This window comes from Pezoporus flaviventris, unplaced genomic scaffold (genome assembly GCF_033815535.1).
Source record: "Pezoporus flaviventris isolate CSIRO_AGI_PZ_B2104156 unplaced genomic scaffold, CSIRO_AGI_Pfla_v1 ptg000035l, whole genome shotgun sequence".
NCBI classification, from domain to species: domain Eukaryota; kingdom Metazoa; phylum Chordata; class Aves; order Psittaciformes; family Psittacidae; genus Pezoporus; species Pezoporus flaviventris.
The window spans coordinates 8,396,411-8,409,063 of NW_026892583.1; the positions used below are offsets into that span (position 1 = coordinate 8,396,411).

General features: G+C 43.6%; 2 protein-coding genes and 1 long non-coding RNA gene across 5 annotated transcripts in view; 2 read left to right on the forward strand and 1 right to left on the reverse strand.

Moving 5' to 3' along the window:
- Positions 1–266: 266 nt before the first annotated feature.
- Positions 267–4,936, reverse strand: FKBP3 (FKBP prolyl isomerase 3). The gene is made up of 7 exons (XM_061462457.1): positions 4,782–4,936; positions 4,598–4,699; positions 4,410–4,517; positions 3,890–4,025; positions 2,891–2,958; positions 938–1,035; positions 267–501 (listed from the first exon to the last, which is right to left on the reverse strand). The coding sequence occupies exons 1-7, from the start codon at positions 4,890–4,892 to the stop codon at positions 447–449; spliced, it is 678 nt and encodes a 225-aa protein (XP_061318441.1). The 5' UTR covers positions 4,893–4,936; the 3' UTR covers positions 267–446.
- A 69-nt stretch (positions 4,937–5,005) lies between these two features.
- Positions 5,006–12,653, forward strand: part of FANCM (FA complementation group M) — a 74,585-nt gene continuing 66,937 nt past the window's right edge. For 2 of the 3 annotated variants that reach the window (XM_061462440.1, XM_061462439.1), the window contains exons 1-4: positions 5,006–5,607; positions 6,354–6,526; positions 7,577–7,654; positions 8,335–8,493. In XM_061462440.1, the coding sequence (XP_061318424.1) occupies positions 5,154–5,607; positions 6,354–6,526; positions 7,577–7,654; positions 8,335–8,493 (864 nt within the window). In that variant the 5' untranslated portion in view covers positions 5,006–5,153. The remainder of the gene's footprint in view (positions 5,608–6,353; positions 6,527–7,576; positions 7,655–8,334; positions 8,494–12,653) is intronic. The other variant, XM_061462441.1, reaches the window with a different exon arrangement.
- Positions 9,811–11,906, forward strand: LOC133273838 (uncharacterized). Its single transcript, XR_009744948.1, has 2 exons — positions 9,811–11,702; positions 11,790–11,906. It is a non-coding gene; the product is annotated as an uncharacterized LOC133273838 (long non-coding RNA).

A 12,653-nucleotide genomic window follows, 5' to 3' on the forward strand; every position in this document is an offset into this window, starting at 1 on the left:
TTGTTGGCCAAGTGCTTCTGTGAAATGCAGCAGCTTCACCAAAGGTGAGGGGAAGTGTATGGCTGAAGGCCTGAGCAGGGTCTTGAAGCGCATGCTCCTCTGTAACAGGCTGCTCAGCCCTAGGAGGGATAATAAAACCATAGGTGCCAGTTTGAGGTGGGAGTGCTTGTCCTGTAACAGTTTGCTGGAGATCTGTGCAATTCCCCCCTCCCAAGTAACAGAAGGAAATTACAAGGTGAACATACACACAAAACCGTGAAGGCACGTGCATGTACAAACTATGTTTTCTTTAGTGGTATGTTACTGTACAGCACTGGGGGCAGGGACAACAAACATGATTTCAAGTACAAGGCCACAGCTGTAACTGTATCCAGGGGTTGCAAGAGCATTGACAGAAGCTTTCTTGATCGTAAACAGGTTCCCAACAGCAACGGAAATGCTTCGTTTCATTCGATATCCACCAGTTCCACCTCGAAGAAAAGTTTTGCATTTGGTGGAATCCTGTTTGCACACATTAAGGAAGCTTAAAAACAACCTCACACCCTGCCCCCTCTATAGGCATCACTCACTGGTGAATGACTTACCACCTCATGGTAAATTCTAATGTGGAATCCTTACAGAACCACAGCTGCTGTCTGATGTGAGCTGTTACGGGATGTGCAGTCCCAGTTCGTGAGGCTGTGCTGCTCCTTTTGCCTGTTCCTCAGAAGAGGAGCAGCTGCATCTCATCTGAGCTGCCTGAGTGTTGCCTTCATTTCTCCATTGCAGGGCTCCCTACAGGCCTGTTCCTTCCCCATCTATTAAGTGCACTTGAGTTTCTTCAGGCTGTTAACATTCTAAGCCTGCTACAAGTAACAAGTAAATGCTGCTGATTGTATCTCTCTCTGTTAAGTGCCTGACTGCACCAAGTGCTCCCAAGTCAGCTGTGGAAGGATACTTGGCATCAGGTTGGCCTTTCTTGCCATATGCCCACTCAGGTTCAATCTCCAGCTGAGCCTTCTCTCCTTTACTCATTGTTAAGAGGGCTTCATCCCACTGAAAAACAAAACCAGAACAAGCTCAGACCAACCACAGAACTACCATATTCCATATGCTCTTCCAGTCTGCTCACACATACTTGTGCAACACCACACTGTTCTCTGCAACCCCCAGCCCACCCCAGTGTGCACTGTTGGGCAGTTTCACATTCCATTTAGTCATGCCTTTACATTGTCATGATGATGCTTGTTGCTAGGGAAGCATTTCCAGTTTCAGAATGCGTTTCCCACCAGACCACCACGCACACAATACCAAGGGGCTTGTCTCTGTGCCCCATGTTTCTGCACCATTCTGCTGCATCAACAGTGTTTATTTAAGGCTGATGTATAAAGACTGGTTTCATTTCTGTGCTTGTCCCTCTCTGTGACCCACCTGTGCTGTCAAAAGCCTGTATTCATTGTGGCACTGTATCAGCATTTCACAACAAACAGTTGCTGCCCATGTCTGATAACAGCTGAAAGAAGGTACCTGGCACCCACACAGACACAAGCACTATGCCAAAGGACTGCAGCAAAACCCAGGCAACTGCTGCTGCAGTGCTGGCCACAAGGCCCAGGGACATTTTCCCCTCCCAGTACACTCCTGTCACCCCTAAAGGCCTCTTCCCTGCCCAGCAGCAACATGGAAGATTATGTTGGGTTGGGTCTGTTTTGTTCTTAAAGTCAGGTAAGGACAAGATCCTTCCTATGTCATTACCTTGTGCAGGCAGACACTGATTTCACCACACAGCAGCAGCTGCTGCCAGATTTAAGCACCTCATTTGCTTTGCACGTAAGTCAGAACCTCCTGGACACTCGAAGTCATGGACACTGGTGTGAACTTACAAGTTGTAAGCTAACAGGGTGTGCAAAACACTCTTCTACTGAGTGCTTTTGGTCTACCTAGATACCCCTCCTCATGCAGCTTCTACCTGCGCTGCTTTAGCACTTAGTGCTGGCCACGGCAGAGGAGTTAAAGCGTCAAAACTGCAATTCATTTCAGTGCATGACAGCAACTAGAGTCTGGAGTTTCAGAATTCAGTTCAGAGTTAAGGGATGAACTGAAGCAAGTGTGAAGAGGCCCTGAGGCAAATAGACACACACACAAAAAAAAAAAAAACGATGAGAAGAAACAATGTTCTGACAGACTAAAGCACACAGAATGAGAAAGGCAGAGATCTGGGGTTGTTCAGCCTGGAAGAGGCTCTGGGGAGACACTGGAGCAACTTCAGTGTCTAAAGAGGCTGCCAGGAAATCTGGAGAGGGGCTTTTTACAAGGGCCTTTAGGGACAGGACATGGGAGAATGGCTTTAAACTGACGGAGGGGAGATTTAGATCAGATACTAGGAAGAAGTTCTTTACTATGGGGGTGTTGAGGCCCTGGCACAGGTTGCCCAGAGAAGCTGCCCCATCCCTGGCAGTGTTCAACACTAGGTTAAATGGGGCTTTGAGCAACCTGGTCTAGTGGAAGGTGTCCCTCCCCATGGCAGGGGGTTGGAACTGGGCGATCTTTAAAGTACCTTCCAACTCAAACCTTTCTATGATTCTATGACTCTATGAATGCACAGTGATCGATGGGACACCCAGGAACCTGCAGCCTTTTCTATTGTGCAAAGCACTGCAGGCATGTGCAAGAGACTGTGCTTGTCCTGAGAACATGCAGTTGTTACACTGTTCCCCACACACCACTTTGTGAGAGGAATGACACTGCTGATGGATGAAAGCACCCGTAAACAGTAAATATTACATCCTGTGGTCAGCAATGCTTTCACCTTGCCATTTACCTCCACCAGAATCAAAGACAGCAGCTCAAAACGTGCAGCCTGATCATAAACCTCGCAGAATTCTGAGGGAGTCATTAATGTTTTACTTACACCTCTGATTACTTTTCCTATGCCAACCTTGAAACTTAAAGGTTTAGCTGCTTTTTTCTTCTTTGAACCTGAAAGACAAGTTTTGCATCCATTTGCTTTAACATCACACCAGCAAACACTCTACTGTCTAAAATTAGAGTTAGGATCATGCTTTGTACAAATATCTAATTATAATATTATTTTTAGCCCACTATCAGATATTATGGGGAAAATGTAGTACTGGGCACCAAAAACATTAAATGTTGAAGTTGCACCAAGATCTGAAGCTGTTGAGCATCTTTTGAATACTGATCCAGGAAACCTCAAAGACTCATTTGTGAATTTCTGAAATTGATGATACAAGTCATAAACATATTAGTGAAGCAAAAATAACTACAGGAAACGTACAACATCATACAACATTTGCAATGACTCAGTGTTCCAGTGATAGCCCTGCTGTTCCACTCAGTGTTGCGTATCACTGCTGGAAAAGCACTTCTAGTATTGCAGGATTTCATATCCCTTAATCCTCTGATCTACAAACTGTTACAAAAATACCAGCAGACTTCTCCACAGACTACTTCAAATCACTGTACTGTCTCATATCACTCTTGTTACAGTGCCTCCATGTTTAAAGGTTTATTACAGGAGTACACCACGATGTGGCTATTTAGAGAAGGTAACTATACTGATGGTGGTCAAGTTCCATAGGTAGGGGAAATTCCCAAGCAGGAGCCATCTTTCTTCCGATTATAGCTGTGCATTTCACATTATCTGTGGCCTGGAGAATGCCAAGCGTGAGGTCTGGCAAGATGCAGCAATGTCACTTGACACCAGCCAGTCCCAAAATACTGCCCTGCATTGCCTCATGGAAAATCAGGAGTGGCAGTAGGGCCAGCCCCACTCAGCTCAACAGGATGATGGTAAAAGCAGCTCATCAGGACTCCTACCACACACAAATGGCTAATTTCCTCTGCATGCATTTACAACAAAAGCCAAACAGTATATATATGACCTTACTTGTTTGAATATTGGTATCGAAGACTGTTCCATCCTGTAGCTTTCCTGTATACCAGCAGTGAACCGTGTCTCCTTTCTTCGGAAAGTTGGTCTTATCACCCTTCTTTAAAATTGATTTTGTATACTTTGGTGGCCCCTAAGTTTATAAAAAGAGAGTTATGACTGGTGCATTAACTAGGCTCAGAGTAACCACACTCAAAACTGAACCACCACTTAGATGAAGCACCAAATGAACACATGCAATGTCAGCAAATGGCATGTTCAGGTACTATTGTGGGGCAGTCATACTTGGGCACAAATATATCAGCATTGATACAGTTTTCAGCAAAGACTGAAGCTGTGCAAGAAATGCACATCTGGGAGAAGGGCCCATTGCTAATTTAAGCCACAGAAGGTTTACAAGGCTAAGGCTTGATACAAACACCAGACTTCTTGCTGTAACAAGGTTTTTGAACACCTAGATGATTTGGCCGCCCCACACAATCCCCAAAGCAACGCAAAACAGAGGTGCCGCACCGACCTCTTCCACGGCCTCTTCAGACTTCGCTGCTTTCCCCTTGGCCTCCTCCGCCCTAGTGGGCTTTGCCTTTTCCGCCGCCTTCTCCGCGCCGTCCGTGCCCTTGAACCGCTAGAGGAGATGAAGAGGGGCGGCAACCGTCACCCACCGCCCGAGTCCCGGCCCCCAGTCCCGCCGCCGCGGCCCCGTACCCGAGTGTTGAAAAGCTGCATATAGGCCGCGATGAGCTGCTCCTTATTCGCCGTCTTCGCCACGTTCTTCACCTGCCCCAGCAGCTTGTGCTCCGCCAGGAACTGCAAGATACGCCGTTGAGCAGCGGAGAGGCACCCCTCTGCACACACACATCACCACCACCAACCCCCTTCCCGCCCTTACCGCCTGGGCGGCATGCTCCTGAAGGAACTTGATAATATCCTTCTTGGGCAGCGACTCACTCCGCAGCTCCTCAGCGCTCCAGGGCTGCGCCGGACCCGCCGTCGCCGCCATTTTCCCGCCCGCCACCACCTCCCCCTCAAGCACCGCCCGCCTTCCCGTCAGCCCCGCGGGAGCGGCCGCACGGGCGGGAGACGGGACCGAGGGGAGCCTTAACCCCCGGTTCACTGCCCTCCTGTCCGCCTGCTTGTTCCCGTGGTGGCTCCCGAGGGCTTTTCAAGCGGTGGCGCTGAGAAGATGGCGGGTGTTGTACCTCAGCGAGCGTTACCTCCGAGTGGGCGGGAGCCGCTCCTGGCGGCGGCGCCCTGAAGGAGGATGAGCGGCGGGCGGCAGTGCACTTTACCTCGGGCCTGGTGGGTGGCGGGCGGGAAGGCGCCGGATAAGAAGGAGAAGGAAGAGGAGGAAGCAGCAGATGCAGACGATGACCTGCTGTTGGCGGCGGCGGCTGCGGCGGCAGACCCGGACACGAGTCCTGTGGCGGGTTTCTGTGCGGCCGCGGGGTCCATTTGGATCTATCCCACGAACTATCCAGTGCGCGGCTACCAGGTGCGCATGGCCCGCGCCGCCTTGCTGGGGAACACGCTGGTCTGTCTGCCCACCGGGCTGGGTAAGACCTTCGTGGCCGCCGTCGTCATGTACAACTTCTATCGCTGGTTCCCCTCCGGCAAGGTGCTGTTCCTCGCCCCTACGAAGCCGTTGGTGGCTCAGCAGATGGAGGCCTGCGCCCGCGTTATGGGCATCCCGGCCCGGCACATGGCGGAGATGACAGGTAGGGCGGCAGCAGGGACCGGGACGGGCTTGCTCCGGGGAGCTACGTCCTCGGCGAGGCGGCAAACATCGAGGCTTCTTAGCTTAGAGGCAAGGGCAAACAGTGTGAAAAGCCCCAGTGGAGGAAAATAGGTCTTTTTTTAGGTTCAGAAGATTTTTAAGGCATTAACTTTAGGTTTTGCAACAGTTAAAGCCCCAGGATACTATTACCAACATGATGAAGTGTTGGAACGTTTTTTCTGGAGCTCTGGTGTGCCGCCCTGTGGTTCGCAGTGCCTTGCACAGAGGTGTGAATGCGCAGGAAATACGCTTTCTATGAAGCCAAGGAAGAACGGCTTTTTTTTTTTTTCTTAAAGTTTTTGCAAGCACCATACACTGCAGTTTATTGCTTAGTGAAGTAATCACCTTAATGGCTTAAAATAACCTATTGTTAAGTGCAAACCTTTCTCAAAGGTGGTGTAGATCAAGTATAAAACTGCAGGTGGCTGCGGGCTGTCTTGAGCCTCCTTGCCTTGTTTTCTGTGGTTCTGAATTTAGTCCTTTAATAAAAAAAAAAAAAAATCCTAGTCATTGTATCCATCTTTTTTTTTTTTTTCCCTGAAAATAGGACTAGCATTAAGGTGCTTGCTATTTTAAAAAGCACTCATTTCCCAAAGCTGACATGTGTCTGTCAGCCCTCTGCTGTCCTCTCAGGCCATGGCTTGTTCTCAGCAGAACTGTTGCTAACATTATTTCTTAAATTTCCAGGAGGTACCCAGGCTCTCAGTCGGAGGGATCTATGGACTGCCAAGAGAGTCTTTTTCCTTACGCCTCAAATAATGGTGAATGATCTTTCTCGTGGGACTTGTCCTGCTGTGGAGATTAAATGTTTAGTTATTGATGAAGCTCACAAAGCCCTTGGAAATCACGCCTACTGTCAGGTAACACAGGTTTTTAGTGCTTGTTTAACTTTGAATGGTGGAAAATTTTGTGTTTGGCAGCATTGCAATTTTCTTATATTGTTTTTCAGAACTGTGGCATTTTAATTTTCAAATAATTTAAGTTTATAGGTTATTTTGCTTCAAAATACTATATAAAAATCTTTTCTTAAAATACTGTTATGTTAATCACCCTCTAATACAGAGCCAAGACTTCTATTCATTAACTTTTGTGCTGTCTTGGATATAGGTGAGAAAAATCTTCTGTCCCCCCTTGTCAGTCCCCATGGCTATGAAGTTGGCAGTTCTGCTTTATCTGTGTGTTTGCATGATTTTCAGCACAACTATCAGCACAAATTGAATTCCTCTTTAGTCCCTGTTCACTTCTTTGTATCTTTTATGCTGTGTTCCATTATTTGTAGCTCTTTGGGTTTTCTACAACCTGTGCCACACAGGGTGGCTGGTCGGAGGCACGCTGTTCACTAATGGCACCGACAGAGTTCAGCTGTATGGGAACATGAAATAGGAAGGAAATATTGTTGTGTTGAATGCTCAGCAGCTATTGTACTTGTCCCAGGTCTTGGGGAGGGTTATAGAGCAAGAACATGGGAAGTCTAAGGAATATTTCACCATTTTCCCAGCTGCTAATGCAAGATTTTCAAGTGAGACTCAACTGAACGCTGGTTGGCATAGTGGTTGTCATCCAGTCTCTGTTTGGATTTCCCAGAACTAATTATCCATGATTTACTTTTGGCAGCCCTCTTGAGTCAGCATGCTGTTAATCTTTTTGCGAAATAAGTGAAAAATAATTTCATGTCTTAACCAAGGGTGTTCTGCTGAATGGGACTGGGGTAACACACTTCATCAAGATTAAGTGTTCTTGGATAAAACAGTTATAAACTGAACACTTTGTGCTTCCCATTTGACTTTAGATGTACACTATTTGGAACATTTTATTATTTTTTTTCTACTTTGTGGGTATTCTCATTGGTATAGTTTGTATACGCCAATAATCTCCTCCAAGGATATTGACAGCAACTTTCACTTTCTTAGGTTGTAAGGGAACTAAGCAAATACACAAATCAGTTTCGGATCTTGGCCTTAAGTGCCACACCAGGCAGCGACACAAAGGTGAGTCAGACCTACTTGCATTGTCGAAATAAAGAAGTTTCAGTAGAAGCTGTGTCTAATACCAGTTTGGTATTAAACTGGGATGCGGAAGTCTGTTAGAATTCCACATAAAAACTTACTCTCCTTACAAGCTGTTAGTTGTTAAGGGTTCACCTTTTCATATTATAGGCTTTATTTATTTCCTGACCTTTCTAAAAGGGAATAATACCTTTTTAAGCCTACAAACCTAGTTGAACCAAAATAACATACTCTCAATGCAAAATGGCTTTTGTATTCTGTTTGGTGAGATATATTGGGTAAAAATAAATGTAAAGGTTAGGTTTTCAGTCAAAGGCAGATGATCATCCAAATTGAGTTTAAGCTTCTAGCTCCAGGTTATTTTTCATCAGGTGTTTTATGATGCACCTGAAGCCAAAGAGAGAGGTCTGCCCCTCCAGCCCTCATGCCATAGCATGCTTTTTGCATTTATGAACTCGCCATATTGGCTCTTTGTGTACTGTTTGAGATCTTTAAGTGGAGAGTCTTTCATATTTCCATCTCTAGGCAGGAGCTACCTTTTCCTTACAATTGTATTCAAGGCCTACTGAAATATGGCAGTAATTGCTTTCCTGTGATACTAACATGCATTGTTGGAGTGTTTAGTAAATATAGTCTTTTTTTTTGTGTGGCTTCCCAAACAGGCTGTGCAGCAAGTTATTTCCAACTTACTCATTGCTCAGATAGAGCTTTGTGCTGAAGATTCTCCAGAGATTCAGCCTTATTCTCATGAGCGGCAGGTTGAGAAAATTGTTGTTCCACTTGGTGAAGAATTGGTAGGAATTCAGAATGCTTACATCCACGTGAGTTGTTGCACTTCTTTTGTTGTTAAATGGGCAGTGTCTTTAAATATATAATCTCCCTTCCTATTTTAGCATCTCTGTTTAGATTACCAATAAGTTTTAAAAGTACTACTTTCTGAGGCAATTCACCTTTGACTATAAGTTAAAGAAAAAAATCCATGATTGCAACTATAGCAGCTCCTGTGTCACTTTGTACCAGTGATACCTATTACCTTGCAATAACTTAAAAAGCCCTGGTGGAAAACTTACATTAGAATTAGCTTTCTCATCCTCTTTCAGGAGTCCTTTCAAAATTAAAATGAAACCTAAACTGGGGGTTTCTCAATTTGGCTGAGTTTAGTAGGATTAAGATGTTGAGAGTAGCCTTGTGAAAACTCTATATTGACTGAAGCATTTTCTCTGATTAAGAATATTCTGTAGATCTTTAGTTCACCTGTAAGGGTACCTAGTTCTCCTTGATTTTTTTGTTTGTTTTTTTTGGTCTTGGGTTTTTATTTATTTTTCTCTTGAGATTAATTTTTTTCTTTTTTACCAGTAGGTAATGTCCAACTTTAGGACAGATTAGCAGGGGCTAGAACTGTTGGCCATTCAATGATGACTTAATGGTCTTTGTCATCATGGTAAGGTATTGGTAGACAGATGGTGCTACATAAGATACTACTTTGAGAAGTTCAAAATTTATGTTTGGGGTTTTGTTTGTTTGTTTGGGTTTTGTTTTGCTTTTTGGGTTGTTTGTTTTTCTTTTTTGTAAGAAACATTAAAAAAGTAGGATTGGGTTAGTGTCAGACAGTGACCTTGGAGTATGCTTTTGGTTAAAGTTAAATGATTTTGATGTAGTTTGTGAAGACCATTGGAAGACAAACTTGTTTGTTCATTTTCTAGGTTGATTTAGGTCAGCTGTTTTCAAACCAGTCATTTAAATGAGGAAGTTCCACTGATAAAATAGAAAACCTTTAAAGATAGTTTTTATCACTATAGGTGCCTCTGAATGCTTGTACTGAGTGCAGGGATTTCATTTGAGGTGTTTTATGCTGTGAGATTTATGCTGAAATAAGCAGGTAGGTTTGGCTAAGCTGGTCTAATTGAGGAGTACAGACAGATGCTGACTAAATTGACATTGTGGCTTCAGTGGTTTCTGTTTCCTTTCTTTGATCTGGTATTTACATTTGTATTGCTACTGCTTTACCTAGAAAATACAACTTGTGACAGCACAGAGGGCGTCAAAAGATGGTAGCCCAGCCATTTCCAGTTTTTGAGGATAAGCCAAGCCTTAGCCTTAGAGACCTCAGCAACATGGCTTCTGTACTTCAATTTCTGTAGTTGTGCAGTTTCCTGCAGCACAGCGATGGACCTGGGCGATGCCCTGCACTTAAGTTACATATTCATCAAGTATATGTTGCGTTATCCTTGTCCCTTGACAAGAGAATCGGCTGTGAAGCATGTTCTGAATGGGATCAGGATCTCGGAGGAAACTCAAATACGTACATCACTCTTTCAGTACTGCTTGGTTTCTGTGTGATTCTGAAACCAATCCTACCCTAGTCTGTGCTGCAGTAAGGACTGTGGGAGGCTGTGCTTGATGCTTGACAAAAATCAGGTTGCAGATGGCTTCTGCAGTGAGGAGTAGCAAGTTTGCTAGCAGACCTGCTGGCTACAGCTTGTAAATGCATAGCTCCAACTGTACATCTTTATTTCAAAGAATGCATGGGGGTTTTAAAGTTAATTAATTTTGGGGGGGGGGGTGTCTTAGAGTGACCATTTCAAATTTGGGGCTTAAACAGCCTTTGTAAAATCAAAGTAGCAATTTGTGACTGCTGCTAGTCAAAGGAAAGACGTATACTTGTGTGTCTGTTACAAAAATGAAAGCCAGGTGTGCTCTGCACAATAAGATTATCTTTAATTTTGACAAACAGTAACAGTAAACAAGATGACATTCCAGTGAAAAAGGAGGACAGTGTAAAACACCACAATGCAACAATGCCAGAGAAAAAACCACATTTATATTTGTATACATACAATAAGCAAGGCCCTGAGTATCACAATAGCTGGAATAAACTTTTTAGGCACTAAGCTTGTTTGAAAAATACACAGTATGCAGGACAACATTTGTCTGTTAAGGCTATATCATTTAGTCTTCAAAAAATGAGTGAATTCTGTTTTATTATCTCTTTTGAATGGTGTCAATCTAATAACTTCAAATTAAAAATGACAATCCAGTAACTAATGGCTTACAAAGTAGAGCCACAGGTGGGTAGCAAGACCTATACTGATAACAGGAGTTAGATAATCGTGCTTGATATGACATTTTTAAACTTTCTGAAATGTTGGTTTTGAGTAATAGTAAATTTTCCTTGGCAGTCACTGGATTAACTGTTAAGTAAACTTTATTGTGTGTCAGTTAGAAACTGCAATTCACTGTGCCCCTGCTTGTGAGGAGGGCCGGTTACAGAAGTTGGTACAATGTTTCATATCCATACAGTGTATCTTCAAACTTGAGATTAATTGGTTCTTTATCAGCGGCAGAAGCCATCTAACGTAAATCAAAATCAATACTATCTAGTAATTCACAGTTTTACATAAAATAACATTGAACACTTTGCTGCAGTTAGGATATCAGCACATTCAGATAAATACCTTATTTTTATATTGGACTAACAAGAATGTACCTATAACATAGCCACAGCTAGCTGAGTCAAAGCAGTATTTAGGTGAAGATTGACTATGGAAAGAGACATAAAATACAGTAAATGCTTACGCTTTTTGCGGTACATGCTTAAAATGTAAACTAGATACAGCCTAGTACTGCATGTATGTACTGTATCAGTGTGAGAGGTGATTCAGCTACTTCAGTGACTATTTGATGTTTGCTGTGCCAAAGCATTAAAATGATTTCTCTAACTGGCGAAAGCAATCAAATTGCAGAAACTCTTTAATTTGCCATAAAATATTGTCAAAGGTGAAAATCGTTTTAATTTGCTCTTAAAAAAATCCTTGGGGTGAGGGGCCAAGGGCAAAACAAAACCTGTTATTTGATGGCTCCCTGGACTATCTGTGCAAATCAGTTTTAAAAAAACTTGTTGTTTTCCATTAACTTATTAGCTTTCATGTCAATACTGTCTGGAATTTCCAACAATCTGAGGAAATGTTAAAAATAAAAAGCAAAATAAATAAAAATCAAGCAGGAAATAATTTAAGATAGTGAAAAGGAAGTCTGGGTTTTTTGGGGGGGTGGGTTGGTTTTTAATTTTTGGGTGGTTTTCGTTTTTTTTTGTTTGTTTTTTTTTCTTTGTTTTGAGTTTTTTTGTTTTGTTATTAAATATCTTTCCCCCTCCCCCAGCTATGATCCTGTATCTTGGATAAATTGAGAGGGATAAAAGACATGACAAGTACCTTCATTGCCTTGTCCTTAAGAAGGAAATACTTTGACGTGCATTTAAATTGGCACATCAGACAAAGTGATTCCTAGTTGTGGCCACAACTGGCACAGCTTTTGTGCTGTCACCTGGCAGACCAGATATGAGAGCTTTCTGTTTGGAATAAGAAAGGTCCCAAACCCACAAATATTTTTGTGATCCCCTCCCCCCATCAGTTTATCATCCAGTTGATTTGTGGCCATACAAGTGTTTGTGCTGGGCTAGTGCAGGGTATCTGGACAATCAGGGATAGCAGACCTTCAGAAGATGGTGGTGATGATTGCTTTTTAAAAATAATTTTCTTTCCCCACGAAGACTTTCAGTTTGTTTGCATTAAAACTAAGGCTCTTCTCTCTATCCATCCCAGTCCATGCCCTCCCTTCTCCTTGTTGTCTTCCTGAGGACTCCGTGGGCAGCAGCCACTGGAGGGAACCTTGGTCAGGCTTAGGGGTGCTCAGCCAGGGCCAGCCAGCACTCTATGATCCTGCTGCTCTGCCAGTGGGTTTAGGTTAAGCATAAAGCCAATTTTGTGCAGCAGAGTGCCTTGTGGAACCAGGAGACTTAAAGTTATTGAGACCTTCCTCATAATGGACTACATAAATCCTGTTTGTTTGCCAATTAACTCTACCATAGGCTGGCAGACACTGGCTCTGGTTGTTGTTTTGTATGTTGTAACTGAAGAACACAAAAGCTCTATTTAAAGCCTAAATCCTGTAATTGGCAAATAATTCTGATGCTGTACTAACT